This window comes from Cnephaeus nilssonii, assembly GCF_951640355.1.
Source record: "Cnephaeus nilssonii genome assembly, chromosome: 11".
NCBI lineage: Eukaryota > Metazoa > Chordata > Mammalia > Chiroptera > Vespertilionidae > Cnephaeus > Cnephaeus nilssonii.
The window spans coordinates 68,399,661-68,420,413 of record NC_137082.1 but is presented as its reverse complement, the minus strand read 5'-3'; the positions used below and the strand labels follow the sequence as shown (position 1 = coordinate 68,420,413).

General features: G+C 55.7%; 1 protein-coding gene across 1 annotated transcript in view; it reads right to left on the bottom strand.

Annotated features, from left to right (window-relative positions):
* The window catches only part of CDH22 (cadherin 22), a gene marked incomplete at its 3' end in the record, with an annotated part of 69,638 nt that extends 55,314 nt beyond the window's left edge, over nucleotides 1–14,324 (bottom strand). The window contains exons 1-2 of the mRNA XM_079783461.1: nucleotides 14,039–14,324; nucleotides 4,701–4,995 (exon numbers count right to left, since the gene is read on the bottom strand). Coding sequence (XP_079639587.1) covers nucleotides 4,701–4,995; nucleotides 14,039–14,293 — 550 coding nt within the window. The 5' untranslated portion in view covers nucleotides 14,294–14,324. The remainder of the gene's footprint in view (nucleotides 1–4,700; nucleotides 4,996–14,038) is intronic.
* Nucleotides 14,325–20,753: the final 6,429 nt, after the last annotated feature.

The window sequence follows — 20,753 nt, the reverse complement described above, 5'->3', positions numbered from 1 at the left end:
CCCCGCCCCCGTTGGCCCGGAACAGGAGGCTCAGTAATTGTGACTGATTTTCAAAGCCGCCTGGAGTTTCCGCAAGCACCCGGTGTCAAATTCGCTTCTCCTTCAAAAAGTTGCTCAAATGAAATAAATGCATTTAATTTCTGCTTCTTCCCTCCCCCCTCCCGGGTTTCCTGGCTTGTCGAGTCCCCTGCCTGACTTTTTCCCCAGTGGAATGTCAGAGTGAGTGGGCTGGGAGAGGGAGGTGAGGCAGGGCTGGGGCTCCTTAGGTCGGTGCTTGTGAAGTTGCGGGCTGGCTCTGCATCCTACTGGCTGGGCGACCTTGAACAAGTCCGTGCCCTTCTCTTGGTCTCAGTTTCCCCAGGTGTGACACAAGGACTCTCGCCACTCCAACCGTCTGGGAGCCAAGCTCAGCGACTTGCTCGGTCACTGCCTTGCTATGTGGCTGTGAGCACATTTTCTCCTCTCTGAGCCTCGGTACTTAGAAATCAGTTTTGCGCGGGCCCCTGGAGCCGGGTGAGCCCTGGGCCCCGGGTCGGGGCGAGGCCGCGGGCCCCTGGAGCCGGGTGAGCCCTGGGCCCCGGGTCGGGGCGAGGCCGCGGGCCCCTGGAGCCGGGTGAGCCCTGGGCCCCGGGTCGGGGCGAGGCCGCGGGCCCCTGGAGCCGGGTGAGCCCTGGGCCCCGGGTCCGGGCGAGGCCGCGGGCCCCTGGAGCCGGGTGAGCCCTGGGCCCCGGGTCCGGGCGAGGCCGCGGGCCCCTGGAGCCGGGTGAGCCCTGGGCCCCGGGTCCGGGCGAGGCCGCGGGCCCCTGGAGCCGGGTGAGCCCTGGGCCCCGGGTCCGGGCGAGGCCGCGGGCCCCTGGAGCCGGGTGAGCCCTGGGCCCCGGGTCCGGGCGAGGCCGCGGGCCCCTGGAGCCGGGTGAGCCCTGGGCCCCGGGTCCGGGCGAGGCCGCGGGCCCCTGGAGCCGGGTGAGCCCTGGGCCCCGGGTCCGGGCGAGGCCGCGGGCCCCTGGAGCCGGGTGAGCCCTGGGCCCCGGGTCCGGGCGAGGCCGCGGGCCCCTGGAGCCGGGTGAGCCCTGGGCCCCGGGTCCGGGCGAGGCCGCGGGCCCCTGGAGCCGGGTGAGCCCTGGGCCCCGGGTCCGGTCGAGGCCGCGGGCCCCTGGATCCGGGTGAGCCTGGCCCCGGGTCCGGGCGAGGCCGTGGGCCCCTGGATCCGGGTGAAGCAGTGCCCCTGGGTCCAGCCGAGACCAAACCAGAGGGAGTCGGACCTGCATTACCACCATTTGTCCACCATCCAGAGCTGAGGGGTCAGTGCCGACATGTACTCATAGGGAACCGGTGGACATTGATATTGGGTCTCAAAAGAACTGTTGGTCCAGAAAGAAACTCACTACAGACTGATTCATTTGCCTGTCAGCATAACTATTTTTGCTCGTCGCACATTCAATTCTTATAAGTATATCTATAGTGACACATGATTTCGCTCATCTAGGGGAAATGATGAACAACATAGACTGATGAACAAGAACAGAACCAGAAACAAGGAGGCATCGATCGGACTATCGGGCCTCAGAGGGAGGATAGGGGAGGGTGGGGGGAGGGGGGAGAGATCAACCAGGGGTCTTGTGTGCATGCATATGAGCCTAACCAATGCTTAAGTTCAACAGAGGGTTGGGGCATCCAAGGGGAGGGGTGTGGGATGGGAATGGGGGGATGAGGACAAATATGTGACACCTTAATCAATAAAGAAATTTAAAAAAAAAAAAAAAAAAAAGAAATCAGTTTTGCAAATGGGGGAAACTGAGGTTCCGATTTGTTTAATGGGGATGCTACCATCCGTCCTGCCACGTCTTGGAGTTGCAGAGAGTGTGAAGTAATGATGGACGAGCCATCCCGGTGGATATGGGGCTGGGCCTCCCTCTGGAGCCCCCACCCACCATCCCCATCCATTCTCCATACAGCAGCTGGGGAGCTGTCTAGAATGCAAGTCTGCCCGTGTTACTTTCTTGCTTAAGCCTTCCCAGGCTCCGTGCTTCTCTCAGGTCCTTGGGATATGGTTCCTGCTTCCTTCTCCAGCCTCCTTTATGGTCTTTTCCATTTGGGAATGAGCAGGTCAGTTTTGGGTGAAGAGCGACCGGGCCATATACCTTCCTGGCCAGAGTTTGAATCCAGTAGTAGGAGCTGCTGGACCTGGGAAGTCAGGGGCTTGAGCCACCTTTGACTTGCTGTGTGACCTTGGACACATTACTGCCCCCCCCTGAGCCTCAGTTTCCCCCATTTGCAAAACTGATTTCTAAGTACTCATTGGGCTCTGAGAGTCCAGGGGGTCTTTGCTACTGACAACTTCCAGATTTATCTGTGCAGCCCAGACCTCTCACTGAGCCTGTATATTGAACTGCCTTTTTCAAGATCTCCACTTGGTTAGCTAATGAGTGCTTCCAACTTTGCACGTCTGAAACCAAACTCCTGGTCTCCCTCCACCCTCCAAATCTGCCCCTTCCATCTCGGTAAATGGAAATTCCATCTATTTAATTGCCCAGGTCAAAATCTCAGTAGTCATCCTTGACTTTTCTTTCTCTCACACCCCACATTCGATCCATTAGCAAATGCTTTCAGCTCTACTTTCAAAATCTATCCATAAGTCGACCTCTTTGCAATACCCTCCCTGGTACCACCTTGTTCCATGCCACCATCATTTCCTGTCTAGGTAATTGCAATATTCTCCTCAATGGGCACTCTGCCTCTGCCCTCCCCTCTCCCTCCGCCCCCCCCCCCCCCCAACACCTAACCATCACAGAACAGCCAGGGAATCCTATTAAAACTAAGATCATGTCACTCTTCGGAACAAGCCCATCTGCTGACTTCCCAGCTTGCTCAGCATAAAAGGCAAAGCCCTGACTATGGTCTACATGGCTGCAAGACCTGGTTGCCGCTCCACTTCTCCTCAGGGATTTTGCATGTACAGTCCCCTCTGCCTGGCATGCTCTACCCCAGGGCCCATGCTTTCCATCAGGTTTCTGCCTCAATGTCGTCTCCTCAGAGAAGCCTTCCCAGATCAGAGACCTGTTCGTTTACTTGCTTATTTGCTTACTGAGAGCAGGGAGGCTTGACTGCCTTTTCATTGCTGTGTCCCCAATGCCTAGCACATAGCAGATCCTCACACATATTTCTTAAATGAATGAAAGAAGACACTCAAAGAGACACACAGCACGTCACATGGGTGCACAGGCCTTAAAGTGCCATTTGACCAGCCGTGGATGTGCACACCAGGCACACATGTGGACCTACTGTGTGTGTACATCCCTGCTGGCACCCACATTCACACCCTCACTGTTCCCTGTTCTCCCACCACCCCTTTGTGCCCATCATTTTCTCTGGTTCACTTCCTCTTCAGTTCCTGGCTGCCTGCTCATTCTCTGCCAATCTGCCAGTTGAGCTCCATCTGGGGAAGCTGGGGTTGACTGCACTTTCCTCCAAGAACTCAAATACCCCTGGCATCTGACATGCAGCCGTGGAGCTGGAAGGCCCAGAGAGAAGCAGCGCCGAGCCCACAGCGCTCAGGGATGGGCCAGGGTCTCGGACCGAGGGTCGCCGCTCCGGGCCCAGCCTGGCTGGCAGGTGCTTAGGTGAACACGGTGGGGAAGGAGATGGCAGCTACTGGCTTTACGAGGAGCCCTAGGCCACGTGGAGCCTCGGTGGTCAGCCAACTGTATGTGGGCCCCGTGGAGGGAGAGGGCAGATCCATCCAACCGTTAGCGTCAGTGCTCCCTGCGGGGCAAATGCGCGTTTCTGGTGTGGCCAAGTCTGAGGTCTTCTTGCAGATGGGACTTTTGATGTGTGTGCTCCCTTTTCCGCACGTACCCAGCGCCCTGGGTGTTTGCAGCCTGCCAGGCACATGCACCTGAACCTGTGTTGGGGGCTCAGCGTCTCTGTGAACTGTCCCCAGGGGGCGGCATGTTGGTGCGTTGGGGCCTCCTGAGGGCAGTGAAGGGAGCTGTCTGAATGCTGCTGCACCCAGCTGTGCCAGGCCTGTTCACAGCCACCCTCTGGTGGAGTGGGCCCAGATGGCAATACTCGGTGCGGCTAGTCCTTGTGTTTGTGTAGGTGACTGTGTCTGTGCATAAGCTCCATCTGTGCAAAGGGCTGTTCCCTGGGTGGGGTTGTATGTGGCTATGTTGGGTGTTGGGCTGTGCCTGGTTGTGTGGCTGGTCCTTGTCTCAGCTGTGTCTCCCTCTGGTTGTCTTTGGTTGTAGGTGTACCTGTGTCCTGCTGTACCTGCGTCTGGGTGGGGATGGTGACCAAGGGCTGTACAGTGTGTGTGGAGTTCAACTCTGGTGAAGGGCTGGGTACGGGTGGACAGCTGAGCTTGCACGTGAGGCTGGGTCTATGTGTGGGTGTAAGACCATGTCCAAGTGTGTCTCTGAGTCCACATGGAGACCCATGCTCATGTGGGGACTATGTCCGTGTATGTGCCTGAGGTCACCTGCATGCATGCCTCTGTGACTGTGTCCAGGTCTATGCCTGAGCCTGTGTGGTCACCTGGCTCACACCAGTACCCTTTGCCCTGGGGTAGCAGATCCTGTCGCTCCTGCTCCTCCCCGCAGATTCAGCTCCTCCCCCCACAGCGGGCTCCCACTCAGAACCTGGCAGCTCCCCTCCCTCCTCACCCCGCCCCCCCCCCAGCCCCCCAGGATCCCGCAGCCCACCTGTGGGGGAGAGCTCGGCCACACTGCCAATGTAGGGGCCGTGCAGGAAGCGGGGCTCGCTGTCGTTGATGTCCTGCACCTTGATGATGAACTCCGACTCGGGCTCCAGCAGGCGGTTGGTGGCACGGTCCCGAGCCTGGGCCCGCAGCGTATAGAAGGTTTTCTGCTCACGGTCCAGCCGCTCCATGGCATGGATGTCACCTGTCAGCTCATCGATCAGGAAGATGGTGCCCGCGCCCTCGCCTGAGATGGTGTACTTGATGGCCCCGTCACCCTCGTCGGAGTCCGAGTGGATCTGGAGAGGCAGGGAGGAAGACAGGGTGGAGGTGGGGGAGGAAGCTCCTCTCGGCCTCCCCCTGGGAATCCCGGGACGGGCCTGTTCCTAAGCATGTCCCTTCGTTAACACACCCATCCTTCAGTAAGAACACAGGCCTGGGAAGCCATGCCTCACCCCTGTCTGGGCCTCACCAGCCCTCCACAGCTCTCCCTGCTCCAGCCCTGCCCCCATAATCCACCTTTCGCTCTGCAGCTGGAACTCAGCCTTCCCTGCTTGCAACTCTCCCATGGCTCCCCGTTGCCTTGACAAAGAACTCCAGAGCCACCTCCACACCAACGGGCTCTTGCTTTGAGCACTTGTCCTTACTTCTCTGCTCACTTAAGCTCTGCTCCTCCCGCAGGCTCCGCTCAATGCCGCCTCTTCCCTACACTTTTCTGGATCCCCGTCCCCGTCCCCTTCCATGATCTCTGCAGTTCAGTACATCAGCCATCATTATCATGTTCAGCTTGTGGGATGGCTGCAGCCCGTGTTTCTCCCACCTCATGTGCATGCAGATCACCTGAGGATCTTGTTAAAATGCAGATTCTGACTCAGTAGGTCTGGGAGTGGGGCCTCAGTTTGCATTGCTAATATGATTCCAAGCTGCTGTCCAATCTCCTCAGGCTCTGAGCCCCCAGAGGTCAGGGCTCCTATCTTATTCCTCTTACTCACCCCTGGAGAGCCAGCCTCAGGGCGTGGCACAGGATGGGGACAGGACACAAAGGGAGAGAGGAGAAAGGGGGATGCAAATTGAAGGAGCACTTACTATGTGCTGGGCACCATGCTAAGCCATTTACATATTTATCTAGTTCAGGGTTCTTTATTTAAAAAAATAGTACCTGAGTAGGTTTTGCTACAGATATTATAGATTTTTTTTTTTTTTTTTTTTTTTTTAGTTTCCCATAGAGAATTAGAGAAATGGGATGATGTGCTCCTTGGAGGAACTGGCCTGGTCCACAGCCTGGCCTTCTCACTCCATCCTCAAGCCTCCAGGGAGGAGCCCGGGCGGAGGAGCGGCATTACAGCCTGGCCTTGCCTGCAGCAGCATCTCCCTGTGTGGCCACTGCCCCTCTCTGGGCCTCAGTTGCCTCCTCTGTAACACGGATTGTAATAGCACCTCTCTCCTACAGGTGTTGGGGATAGTGAGTTGAAATCACACAAGGCCCTTAGCACCTGCCTGGCAGGACATGACACAGTATTTAACAGTCAGCATGGCAGGGGGACTGTCCAAGGAATGGTACCACAGGAGGGTCCTGCTGGGCCAGGCAGGAACCGCGTGGTTGCTCGATCAGAGAGGTTCAAGGGGCTGAGGGAGCTGGGGCGAGGGAGAGGAGAGACTGTTTACCGCAGGCAGGGAGCTTTCTCACTGTCTCCACAGCCACACGACCACGCTGGCATGTGCGAACTGAAAATCAGCCCTGCCTGAGACATAATAAGTGTCCAGTAAATGGTCGCTATCGTATTATTATGTTATTACAAAATGCTGGCTATATATAACTGGGATGTAGTCCAGGCCCTCTGAGGCTCCAGATCCCAGGCTCTTCTCTCTGCACGGAGATCTCCTGGGCAAGCCACCAGCCAGCAGGCTGTCCGCCCAAACAGAAACACCTAAGTCCGCATCCTCCCATGCTCCACTCCCCGAGGCAGCGCGGAGCAGAAGAAAACGCATCCCAGGAAGCTGGTGACCTTGGGTGGTCCCCACTCCTCTCTGTGCTTCCACAGAGATGGGGTGTGAAGGAGAGAACCCCCAAGTCCCGTCTCTGGCCAGGACCCCGTGTCCCCCAGCCCACTCAGTGGGATAACAGGTGCCGGATCAAGTCATCACAGAGGGGGACGAAAACCCGGCCCCGGCCACGCAGGAGGAGCCGGGGAATAAATTCTGCCGGTGGAACTTTGTGTCTGAAAGGTGGATTATAGAAGTGCCATTTGGAAGATTGAATGGCCCATAAACATTTTCATATTTCATTAGCCGATTAATGGGCATCTCTCTCTTTTTGGCGAGTCTGCTGATTCTCAGCAGAAATTGCGGGGAGTAAATGGAGGCGGCTGGTGGAACCTTTCTGGGTCCCCATCCTGTTATAGATTGCCCCAATTAATGCCTGTCCTGGGCTCCACCAAGAAGCCTTCTTCCTGTCCAGTTACTGTTAATAGATTTCTCATAAGTGGCTGGATTGTAAAAACCTCATAACTCAGTTTAATGCCCCCCATAAAATTATCTCACAACGGCGGCCCTGAATCATCGGCAGTGCTGGGATGAGGAGACCTGTCTCTCCTGTTGCTGTTTATGCTTTTCCTCCACATCGGCCCGGGGGACCTGGCCACAGGAGAGGGTGGACCTGTTCCATCTGAGAGTGCCTGCACCCACGTTCCAGTCAGACCTGGCATCTGCTTACTTCCTCAGCAAACATTTCTGAGCAGGGTGCAGAATGCAGGCATACCGCGGGGACATTGCGGGTTCGGTTCCAGACACCACAATAAAGTGAGTATCGCAATAAATCAAATCATCTATTTTTGCTGGTGAAGGGTCTTGCCTCCAATTTGTAAAACAACAACAACAACAAACCCACCAACACCAGCATCTGGGAAGCGAAGTGCAATAAAACAAGGTGTGCCTATAGTTCCTTACCATTTGGGGGGATGCTGAACAGCTATTCTCTTATTCGTTTTCATCACCGCCACATGGAACACTATTATTCTTCCATTTCTCAGATAGGAAAACTGAGGCACAGACAGAGGGAGTCAGCTCCTGATCCCATGACTTGTGACCACAGGCTTGTTCATGTTACCTCTCTGAGCCCGTTCCCCCCTCCCCTGAGAAATCAGATCCAGCCCTCCTGGTGCAGGTGTGGTGAAGCTTAAAGGAGAACATGTATTGACCTAAACACTATAAATGGCTGTTTTCTTCTCTTTCTTTCTCCTGGGTCTTCCTCATGTCCCTGCAGCCCTTGACATTTTCACTCAGACCCCGGACAGGGATCAGTGGAACTCAGAGGTGATGTCATCAATGTTTTTCTATGAAGAATGACACAGAGTTCACGCTGGGGCCCAGTGGCTACCCACGGGGGACTGTAGAGTCAGACAGGGCTGGTCGGCCTGGGCAGGAGCTAGGAGCTGAGGATTCGGGCTGGTCTGGGCTGCCTGCCCTGCTTGCCCGGCCCTGCTCTGCAGTGCAGAGGGAGGGAGTGCCTGTGGCCCTACCCGAGGAGGACATTTCTCAAGACTTCCGGCTGTGAGTGGAGGCTGGAGGATGGTGCCCTCACTTATTGGTCACCTCCTACATGTCAGACATGTGCTGCAGGCCTCCGCAGTAATAGGATTTAACCTCATGGTGTACAGAAATGTACCCCGTTTTCCAGGTGAAGAGACTGACATGGGCCCTGATCTGTTTGACTCCTACGCACAGGTTGGTCCCTCGGCAGCCTCTGGGGATCCGGTGAGTCCACTGACAATGTTTCTGGCTGAGGAAGAGGGCAAAGGAGGAGGGAGTGGGCTGCAGGGCAGTCACGGGGCTGCACGGCTTGCGGGGAAGGCCCGGACGCCGGTCTTTTGCCCTGCACTCGGCAGGCCACAGTCATTGGTGGCCTCTTCAGTCTGAGCCTCTATTTCATCATTTGGAAAAGGACTTCGAATCACAAGTCAGGAAAGGCGACAAGCTTTGGCTTCAGGATTGGCTGGGTGCCAGCTTCAGCTTTGTCACTGACCTGTTGCATAACCCTGGGTAAGAGGCAATCCTTCTCTGAGCCTCAGTTTTCCCATCTGTACATTGGGCTGATTTAATCTTCCCATAGATTTCAAAGATTCATAAGATCATATGTGGAAGCTCCTGGCACATAGTAGGTGCTCAATGCAAATTCACTTCCTTTCCCTTTCCCACCCTATAGTCTCAGGAGGATTTGAGGGTCGCTCAAATCCTGACCCATTGGAGATACAGGGGCCATCATGCAATATCTGCTTGGAGTCTTTTAAACTCAGCTTGTTTCCTCCTTCAGTCAGTCCTCTCAGATGCCCTCCAATTTGGCTGCAGAACCCTCACTCTGCCCTGTCCCCTGTCCCATGCACACTCCTCTGTAACACCTCAATGCTGCACATCTGTCTCCCCAGCTGTCATGGGCCTCAGGGGCATGGACTAACTGGTTACTCTCTGTCTGAACTCCCCAGGCCTGGCACACACTAGTGCCCTGACAATGCCTGCAGAGAAAATACAGGTAGATGGGAAAGTGGAATGTGTCTGTGTTTGTGTGTATGCACATGAGAGTGTGAGATTTCGTGCTCCTTGAGGGTCAAGCGTATGGCTTTGTTTCCAGCTCCCCAGCATCTGGCACAGGGCACAGCACCAAACACACTCAATAAATGAATAATGAAATAAACAACTGTCATTAGACTTCCCCGATGTCTTCTGGGCTTTCTGGAAGGTCCAATCACTCCATTAAATCGCAGGCACGCACGAGCTAGACTAGGGAGGGGAGTCACCGGGCACACTTCCAGACCCTTGACCATGACCTCATTGATATCTCATAGCGATCTTGTGAATTAGAGATTACTCTCTCCCCGTTGTATGGATTGGCAAACTGAGGCTCAGAAAGGGCCCATATCCTACCTAAGGTCACAGCTAACAAGAGGCAGCCCCAAGGCCTGTCCGACTCCCCATCCTGGGTCCTTTCCACTGCATCCAGTGTGGATAGCCTGGGAGGAGACTGCCTCTCCCAATCCCTGCCTCAGATCATAAACAACACAAAAACACAAGAGTGAGTGCTTCTCACCCGGGGGCGGGGGGAGGCTGAAAAACAGGATTTATGAGGCCATTAATTACTTCCTCCTAATTAAATCAAAATTAAATGCGAGCAGAGGTACGTTTTCCTTATTAAAGACAATTAAATGGACAGTGCAGCTACGCAAATAAAACGAGTCCAGGATTTAAACGGAAAGCAAATCAAATAAAAAGCCTCTCCCAGAATAAGGGGTCTGTTCACGCCTGTGCTACTCGTAAACCAGGAGTTCATCAATTTTCTTTAAATATTAGCAACTTAATTAAATCTGCTCTCCGTCCCACTTTAATCCTGCCGTATATCTAAAATGGATCTCACCGCCCACAGGAGCTGGTCGTAAGGGCTGACCCCATAATTCTAGCTTTTTAAAAAAAAGAATTAAAAATCCTACAAAATCCACATGCAACTGACAAGAGGCCTCCGGGGAAATTACAGTTTGGAAAAGGGATTAGTCAACGTACCCAGATTGTATGGAAATGCTGGGAGGTTGCTTTAAGGTGGGTCTTGCGAGAAGGTGAATGGAAGAGGTGGGCGAGGCTGCCGAGGGGGCAGGACAGCGAAGGGAGCGGCCTGAGTGGGGCTCTGGTGACCACCTCGGCGCCCAGTGCTCCCTGCGGGTGCTGACAGGAGCCTGGCGGTGAGTGATGGAGGAGGCGGTTGTAAAACAGGTTACGGTTGGGGCCAGGGTTCACTGGAGATGGTGCTGTTGCTAAGCTACCTTTGGAATTCGACAAGGACAGATGCTCCCAGTGGCTCCCTGGGGCAGGGGACCTGGAAGCAGTGAATTAACTGAAACCGTGGAGAAGTCCTTTCTCCCTGAAGAGCGAGAGAGCGTAAGCATGAGTGTGTGTGAGTGTGTGCGCGCGCATGCGCGCATGCATGCACACGACCACTTGTACAAACATGGGATTCGACTAGAAAGGGGACAGGTGGGTTTTTAAAAGCCCAAGCTCATATTCCTTGAGTGAGGAGTGAGCTAGAGACCACCTGCCCCCGCTCTGGTGAGAAACCAGAACATCAGGGGGCGAAGAGGCTTTCAGGGTGTAGAGCAGGGTTCGTAGTGTCCGTGTAGACGGTTTTCTCAATGTGGGGGAAATATCGGCTGAGCCCTATGATGATAAAAGTGCATACTGAGCACATGCCAGGATCTTGACATATGCTGACTCACTGAACCCTCATCACAACCATTTGAGGAGGGGCTAGGCCCTCACTCAACAGATAAGGAAACTGAGGCACAGATACATTAAACAACGTGCCGACGGTCAGGGATAACCAGCGGCAGAGCTTGGGTTTGAGTTCTGGCAGTCTGGCTCCCGTTGGCCCCCCCGGAACCACACACTATACCACCTTCCACAAGAAAGTGTGCTTTGGGCAACTGTTTGCCAACAGATGGAAAGTTCTCTTTCCTCCTTGCACAGAGTGCTTTTCTGGAGGTGGCCTTGAAAGCAAGAGAGGGGGGGCTCTGGCTGCAGATGAGGAAGGGGGAGGATGAAATAGTCCTGACAGCAGCGGGGACGCTGGGAGAGGTTGCTGTGAGAGGAAGACCCCCCTGGCTGGGCACAATGCTTGCATCATAATAGACATTCATACAGAATAGTTAAACCTCATGGGGCCAGGAGCCGGTGTCAGGAGATCTGGTCAATGGCTTGATTCTGTCATTGTGCTGCTGTGGCCTTGGCATGATATTCCCTGCCCCTGGCCTCAGTTTCCCCATTTTATAATGAAGGAACTTACTAGGGCCCTCCCATCGCTGACAGACTGGTTCTAAGAGATGGGTGGGGTTTGGCCCATGCCGCTGAGATGATGGTATGGCTGGATGGATGCAGCGGTGAGTCAGCGGTTTCTCTGATCTTTTCAGGATGTGGGCAGCTGGGCTGGGGAGGCCTTCTCAGATCCCCAGCTGCTGGGCAGACAGCAGGGCGGGGGTGCCTGAGACCACCACCACTGACATTTAGGCAGATGTGTCAGACTCCTCCCCTTTCTCTCTGGGGTTTCCCGAAGCCCTTCTCCCAGGCCTGGAGGTTTCTGAGAGGTTTGCAGAATCCAGGTGGGACTGGCCTCCAACACACAACAATCCTGGCCAAGCCACTTGGCCCCTCTATGACTCTGCCCTCTCTGAACCTCGGTTTCCTTGCCTACATAAGGGAACAATGATTTCTATCTTGCAGTTCAAGAGTTAAGTGCTTCATATAGAAAAGATTAAAAAAAAACAAAAACAATAGACAAGCAACCAGGCTGCAGGCAAAACACTTTATGTACTCAGTTTGCTTCTTTAATCCTCTCAACAACCCTAGGAAGCTGAGCTCTCTTAGCCCCACTCTCACAGATGAAGAGACTGAGGTCTAGGGAGGTGAAGTGACTTGTTTAAGGTAATGTGGTTCATGGGTTAGCAGAGCCAGGCCTCGGCGTCAGGAGTGTCTGCTCCAAAGCCTGTATTCTTGGCTGCCTCACCATCAGCGATGGTCTAGCTGGCACCGGTTCCTCTTTCCCCATCCCTTCACCCCATTCTACCAGACCCACCATTTCACTGCCCTGGCTAGGAGTCAGGAGCCGTTGGTTCTGCCACTAGTTGGCTTGAGCAAGGACATGAACCTCTCTGAGCTCTATCTGTCAAATCCTCATTTGCTGAGTTGCGCGGATCAACTCCAGCCCCATGTATGGAGAGGGAAAGCAGCCAAGGACCAGGGATGACTGTCAAGAGGGGAGAAAATCTGGGTTTCCTGCCAGGCAAATTGAAAGATTACTATCAAGGCTTTCCTCCCGTCCTTGTCTAGGCTCCTGATCCCTGAACCCCGAACTGAGCGGCCTGGTCAGTCTCCCAATTCTCAGACCCATATCTCAACACACAGGAAACTCCAGAGTTGGTCTCCCCACCCCCCGCATCTCTGCTGACCAAAACTTCCTGGAAAGCTGATTGGCCTTAGCAGAGACCAGAGAACCCTCCCTGGGTACCACTCTGCTTTTCATGCCCTACAAGCACCCTCCACCTCAACACCTCAGCTCCTGACAAGTCTCCAAACTTAGAGGACTAATAAGCTGGGCTCCAGCAGGACTCCAAGCCTTTGCATAGGTTATGGCCTCCTTCCCAGCAAGCTGATGAACTCCTACCTATACATCAAAACCCAGCTCAGGTGCTTTCTCCTCTATAAAGCCAGCCAACCGATACTATTTATTGAATGCCTACTCGGTGCCAGGTGCTGCCCTGTGAAGTTTTTTATGCACCAGGCTGTCTCTGCCACTCAGGGGAGCCCCCAAATGGCAGAGGCTGGATCTTACTTGCCTCTGCCTCTCCAGCGTAAGTATGAGAGGCTTAGGCATTGCATGGGGGAACGAAGACCTCAGCTCCTTATACTCCTTGGGCACACATCTTCAGCCACATTAACCATCAGAGTTTGAGACAATAGCTTTCATTCATTCATTCATTCATTCATTCGTTCATTCAACGGTTTGTGAGCCATGTCTGCATTAAGCACTGGGGATTTAATGGGGAGCAAAACAAACACAATCCAAGAGGAGAGACACACATTAAATGCATAATCAAACAAACACATGCATAATGAAGTGTTATGAAGGAAAAATACCTCACGTGGGAGGGCACAGAACAGGGAGGGATGGTCACCTACAGGGACCTCTCCTGGCCTGGTGTGGGAGGGGCGGCCTCTCTGAGGAAGTGGCCACTGGGCAGAGAGCTGAGTGTGAGTACACCGTAATCAGTAGGAGCAGCAGGTGGTGCAGTTCAGGGGAGGCATCCTAGGAAGTGGGGGGGGGGGGGGGGGGGTGTAGGTGTGTCAGGAGTGTTTGGGGCAGCAGGGCCCAGGGCTGAATCTCAGAGAGGGGAGCCAATCTTTGTAGGCAGGAGGGTGGAATTTGGGTTTGTCCCCAAGTGCATGGGAAGCTCTTGAAGAATTTTAAGCAGAGTGGGGAGAGTATGTGTGGGATGTTCAGATTGGCAAATGTGTTTCTACACTCTAGATACATCTAGCTCCAAGATGGACTGGGCTCACCCACTAGCACTCTGTGCTCCAAGACTCCAAGGAAGAGGCACTAGAGAAGGGCGTGGGGCAGGGACGAAAAGGAGAGTGCGGGACCCTGGTGTCTGCCTCCTCCCCCCTTCCACTCCCCCTTCCCACGTACCCCTCCCTTCCCCCGCCGCAGCACCCCGCTAAGGCAGTTGAGACCAGGCACTTAGGGGGTAGGGGAATTGGGGTGTCTCCAGGGTCCTGGGCCCGGGACAGCGGTGCGGGGTCCCACTTTACCTTGCCCACGTAGAGGGGCTCCGTGCCCGTGTACTCCTCCACCACGAAGAACTGGTTCCAAACCCAGCCGCGCTTCACGCGGCCAGTGCCCAGCGCACCTTCCTGCGGAGCCCCAGGCGCGGCTGGCGCGGGCGTGCCCGCCGCCCACAGGCGCCCCAGCAGCGGCGGCGGCGGCGGCAGCAGGAGCAGCAACAGCAGCAGCGCGGGCGGCAGCGCAGCTCCCGCCAGCGCCCGGCCATCGGGACGCGGCCTCATGCTTGGCCTGCGCGGGGGCCCAGGAGCATGGACGACCAGAGGCACGCAGCTCGGGTGGCACCACCAAGCGGGGCCACATCACATGGTGGCCTCAGCGAGGCCTCCGGGGCGCCGCCCCCCAACGGGGCACCCGGACTGGCCGGCACCCCTGAACGCCACCCAGCAGCGGGGGGCGCCCGGCTGGAGGGGGAGGGGGCGCGGCCGCACCCTGGGCATGGACGGTCCCCAGGGTCCCGCCCGCGCCCCCCTGGAGCCTCCGAGGCGGGGTCACCAGGCAGTGCCTCCGCAGCTCCCGAGGCCGGTGTGCGCCATGCTCCTTGCGCCGAGGGGTGCCGGCTGGGGCCCGCAGATCCGAGGATCCTTAGAGGACTAGGGGCCGTCCCGTCCAGGAGCCTGTAAGAGAAACGAGACCATCAAAGGAGGCTCTATGTGAGGGCAGAGCAGATGGGCCTACATTTTGTCCGTAGGTACTAATTACACACCTACTGTGTGCCTGGCACTGTGCAAGGGGGACAAACACTACACAAAAGAGACCCATATGGGCCCTGCCTTCTTGGGACCATAGTGAGGTAGTCCTGCCTCCTCCCCCACCCCAGCCCCAATCCTTCCTTTCAGCTCCCATCACACACCTCTCCCCTCCCCTCCCTCTCCCAGCTCCCACCCCTACCCCTTTCTCCAGCCCTCTGGTCGGCTCCTCTTCAGGGGTCCCCCACCAGCCCCATACCCATAGAAGCAGGGACCTTATGAGCTGCTTCCCCTGCCTCTGGCCGAGCCTCTCCAGCCCAGCCCAGCCCAGCCGCTAAGCCCCTCACCCCCGAGAAGGAGCAGGCCCTTCTGGAAGGGGTCCTCAGGGGCTCCCGGACCAGGCACCTGGGTGCACAGAGTCCGGCTCACAGCCTGCCGCCCACCTCGGTGCCCTCCCACGGCAGGCAGCATGGAGAGGTCATTCCTTCCCAAACGGAGCCCAGGGGGGCCCTCCGATCTCCTGTGAGTCCCTCCGCACACCCCCTCAGGGGCGAGGCACCTGGGTCCCGCAGGGCCTTGTTGGAGGCACCTCATGCGACTTTGGGGGTCACAGCCCCTCTGAACTTGCCTTTGGTGTCTCCACATTCTCCCAGAAACCCTTTCCCAGAGCCTCAGACACCCCTCCTCCCCTCTCTCCTGGACCAGCGCGCAGGCCCCAGATCAATCCATCTCTCTCCTCCCCTCCCTCCATCAGATCCTGCTCTCGGCAAGCAAGGATCTGAGGGACTAACTCCTACTCAAGCAATAATGATGAATAATAGCTTCATGTGGGTGTTTACAGGGGACAGCAACGCTGCTTTAACGGAGGAATTTCAGGCACCGAGAAGAGTGGAGGTGAGGGGCTCAATTCCCCTCCTCCTCTCCCCACGCCAGTTCAGCTCAGTTCAACAACTCAGTTCCCTTGAGTTTTGACTCTGTGGCCGATTTGGGCAGGGTGCTAGGACAGAGATACAGAAGCTCCGTTTAGTGGGATGGGAGACAAGACCCCCAATAACAACCTAAACGCCAGGTGGCGAGTGATCAGGGCTATCAAAGGGGGTGCAACCTGAGACTTACAGGGCTCAGGGAAGAGAGTGGGCTCAGGTGTCTGGAAGGGACAGGTGGGTGGGAGGGAATCAGGGCTGCCTCTTGAGGTAGGGGCACCTGAGTGGGTGGAAAGAAAGGCCTGGGCATCCAGCAAAGGCGTGTGCAGCAGTCTGGCCGGTTTGAGGAGTCCCGTTGGGCATATGAGGTGTGCGGCTGGGCAGGGGATGTGGGAGGAACTGACCTGGCCCCGGCCGGGTCCTCCCGTGGACAAAGGAAGTGCTGGAATTTGGGGGGCAGAAGAAACTCAGGTCATCTCCTTGGACCGGATGCCACAGTGGGCAATTCTCTTGACTATTTTAACTCACTAACTCATGTGAGTCAGAGCTGAAAGTTGGTGTCTGGTACCCATTTTGTGGATGTGTGACTACTCAGTGCTCTTTCCCAGTAGTGGCTCCAGAATTTCCTTATGGAAGGGGTTCTGAGGTAGGGAGTCATCTGTTGGAAGTCAAGGGGTTAAACCTGCATTTCAGGGCAATGACAATGAGAAAACACCAACAGTCCAGTCCGTGGGGATGAGGGGAGGAGTCCTGAGCAGCCTGTCCCCTCCTTCCCTTCAGGCCCCCTGCGACCCTGCTGTGAGCATCCCCATCACCCCTGTCCATCTCTCCCCCCCCCCCCCCCCGCTCCCCTTGCCAACTCTGAGGGGCCTGGGCGAAATGACAGAACCAAGGCATGTTGGCAGACCCTCCCCCACCTTGGTGGCCCCTGTCAGAGTCCTGGGGCTGTGCTGGGGCCTCCAGGGATCCGGCTCTGATTCTCCACATTATGGCCTGGGACGGTCATAATGAGGCTGGAGTTATGGGTGAGGAGGAGGCACTGCTCCGGAGCCTTCATTTCCTGGAGCTTATGACTTCCCTGCGTGCAGCGGGAACTGTTCCCCTGACTCTGTCAGGCAGTTCCAGGGCTCATCACAGCCCTGCAGGGATGCAGAGGGGAGGGGCTGATGGGAAGGGGGCTGCGGGCGGAGTGGGGGGGGGGCAGGAGGTGGAAACCAGAGGAAACCTCCCAGTGTTTGCAGGCACCCGTTGTTGTTCTCTCTTCTTCCCTCTCTTCCTTCTTTTTTCTTTGTGGCACCTTTTACAAGGGGGAGGGGGTACGTACCACACTAAGATTCAATCATTCATTCATTCATCAAACATTACCATATTCTACCACTGGGGAGACAGAAATGCATTTCATTCATTTATTCAACTTTAAAAATAATTTCTCTGTGAAAGACAGCAAGATGCCATCAGCTTTATATCAGGAGAGAGATGCATTTCTTTTGTTATTCATTTACTCTTTCTACAAATATTTACCAGCACCTCCCTGATGCCAGCCACTGTGCTGGGCACTGGGGACAAAGCAATAAACACAATAAAGTCCTGGCCCTCATGGAGCTGATTTTCTGGTAATGAAGGAAAGAAATCTACAACATAATTTCAGGGAGTAATAAGTGTTAAGAAGGAACATAAAGCAGGAAAAAGGGAGGAGAGTGATGAAAGGGCTGGGGTGGGTGTGATGTTTTACAGGACATCAGGGAGGGCCTCTCAGAGGAGGTGACATTTAGCAGATCCAAAAGGATGAGGAGGAGCTGAGCACAAAATAGTTCCACGCACAGAGGAAACAGCCTGGGTAAAGATCCGGAGGCTGGAGCAAGCTGAGGAACAGCAAGGAGGCCCCTGTAGCTGGTATAGAGCAGGGGAGTGGCTGAAGACGAGGCAGGAGAGAGGGGTCTGGGGCAGATCAGGCAGGACCTGGAGGAGGGAAGGCAGTTTCCATTTTCTTGTGTTTAGAGAAGCCCTTGGAGGAATTCTGTACAGTCAAAGCCACAGGAGACTGAAATGGTACATAGCCAAATGGGGATTTCATGATGTGGAAGCACAGGAAGGATTTGGACACATGGAATTTGGGGTGCTGGGGAGGAGAGGGAGCGCTCTGCGGAAGGGCGGCCTGGGGCAAAGGCTTGTGGTCAGAGCCCACTTTAGAAAGGGGCAAAGTCCAAGAGTGTTGTCCAAGGTTGCATGGCACTCTTGGTGACGGAGCAAAACTTCGAACCCAGGACTTGGATTCCCCATGGCGCAGGGAACCTTTGGGGAATGGGAAAAGATGCCCTCCAGAGGGAATGCAGCTTGGTGCCAGGGGACACGCTTGGCAGGGTAAAGGGGCTGCATCTCAGCCCCCCTGCCCCCCTGGCCAGGCGCCCCTGCACAGGGAACATCCTGCACTACGGTCTGAGGGCGGGGCCCTCACAGCCCCATCTCTCCTTCCCACTCAGGCCTTCCTGCCGCAGCCCACCAGGTCCTCCCTCGGGCGTGTTGGCCAGGTTTCCTGGCCCTTTGCCAACTCTTCACCGCTCTGCACAGCTCTGCCGCAGACACTTCGGGCCCTCTCTCTTCCCTTCCGCCCTTTCCTGCTCCAGCTGCTTTTCCTGAGTGGGTGTCAATGACAGGACCCAGTCCTGACGTTCAGTTCTGGGTCGTTCAGGGGACGCAGCTGTGGAGCCTGCGGCTGCCTTTGGCTCTGCTGGGCCTCACCATGAGATCTGGGCGTGTTGGTGGCCTTCTCTGGGCCGCAGGTCTCAACCGACCACAGAGTTGTTTAATCCCAAATGGGATTACAAACCGAGTCCCAGCAGAAACCAGTAAATGTTGGTTTTTGCCCTGCCCACTCTGCAGCCTCACCTCCTATAATCCATGTGCCCTCAGGTCCATGTATCTGCATGTGGTTCCTATGTGCATGCTGGCGTGTGCCTGCAATCACAGATGTCAGCATGTGTATGTGCATGTGTGTGTGCCTGGTGCTCATTCACTCATTCCACAGCTATTTGTGAGTTTCCCCTCTGTGCTGTTCTAGGAACAGTGGAAACAGGAAGAGTCCCTGACCTTGAAAGTCTAGAGGGGGACACAGGTAACAAACAAATAAATGAATAACATGTCAGTAGATGCTAAGAGCTATGGAGAAGAACAAAGCAGGGCAAGGGGCATAGGAAATGCTGACATGGGGGATTTTCTTCCCAATCATCTGTTGTAAGTGAGGATTTATATAAGGTGGTCAGGGAAGGCATCATGGTTAAGATGACATTTGAGCAGCGATCTGGAGGGAGGGAAGAAGGGAGCTGTGCACATTCCCAGCTGAGGGAACCGCAAGTGCAAAGGCCCCGGGGTCAGCGCATGCTTGGCGTGCAGGAGGAACGGCAAAGGCACGGGGCCGCGGAAGTGGAGTGAGTGCAGGGGACAGCAGATGAGGTTAGAGAGATGGAGGTGGGCGTCAGAACCTGCAGGGTCTCCTTTGGGTTTTTCTGCAAGTGACATGGGACCCCCAAGCGGGTTTGAGCAAACGAGTGACATGATCTGATTTCTGTTGTAAAAGATCACTCTGGCTGGCTACTGTGTTCAAAACAGAGGGAGGCTGGAGCTGGATGAGGGTGAGGGGGTTATTTCAATAATTCAGGTGAGAAGTAATGGTGGCTTGGTCCAGTGGGATCCGTGCCGGTGCTGAGAAGTGAGGCTGAACCGAAGTCTATGTTAATGGGTCAGAAGTGACCATGCCTGCAGCCTGAGCAATGGGAATGACAGGGTTTCCTTTTGCCCAGCGGAAGACAACGGCAGGCAGAGCAGATCTGAGGAGACCAGGGACTCGTTTGGTCATGTTACAATCAGGTTTTGGACATGACACATTCAAATGCCAGTCAGACATCCACTGGAGATGTCAAGCAGGCCACAGAGTCGACCGTCAGGAGCTCAAGGGTGAGGTCCTGGATGCAGATATGAATCTGGGGATTTGGGTGGTATTTGGAGCTGAGACTGGCTGAGCTCACCAAGGAGTGAGCGTAGATGAAGAAGAGGCCCAGCACCTCAGCTTATAGACATCGGGGAGGTGAGGAGGAAAGGGGGAAGGAAACTGAAAATGACAGGAGAGGGGGGCGGGGAGGGAGCAGAGAGGAGCTGTCCTGGACGCCAGCAGCGGACAGGGCTGGAAGGACGTCACCAGCTGTGTTGAGTGCTCTGTGAGGTGGGGGACTGGGTGTCCAGCTTTGCCTGTGACGGTTCCACTTTGCATCTGTTGTCTGGCATAACTATTAAGAGTGTCCCACCCCCTTTTAGTCCCAGCTTGGATGATAAATTATACGGTCACCCTCCCGAGACATCAAGTCGGATGCGGACTTTGAACTGGCCATCGCATTAGCAACACAGAGGTCGTTAGTGGCCTTGATGAAAGCTATTTTGGTGGAGTGGTGGGTGTGCCATTTTGACTGCAGTGCGATCAAGAGAGACTGGGAGGAAAGTGGTGGAGACCCATGTGTGGGTGGGCGCCAGGCCCTCTAGGGATTTGTCACGGTTTGTTTTGCCTGCTTCCCTGGCTTCCACCCCTACCCAGCAGGGAGGGCCAGGACCGAGGCACAGGACACGCATTGGTGTCCAAGGAATGCTACCAGCGGCATTGGATGAGTGAGCAAGACACCACCTCGGAACCCCTTCCTCCACCCTCCTCATCGCTCCTGCCTTGGGGCTGTGACAGGGCTGCCACCATCCTCCAAGGACCACTGGACCCTGAGCCCCCAAGCAGAACAGGTGAGGCTCGGCAGTGAGTTCTGCTAGTGGATCTGAGAAGAAGGGCTCAGCTCCAGTCCCCACCTGGGCTCCAGCTCCCACACAGCCCGAGGGAGAATTCCCTACAGCGTCAGCCTTCAGGAAGTCCTCGATTACCTGCTGTGCTCTGGGTCCCACTGAGGCTCTGCTGCTCTGGTGGGTACACACAATGTGCAGGGACAATATGACAACAGCTCGGTACAGCATGGACACCAACCACCGTGGCTGCAGAAGCAGGTTTGAGAGGCCCCCTGCTGAGCCAGGGATTACCCCTTTGG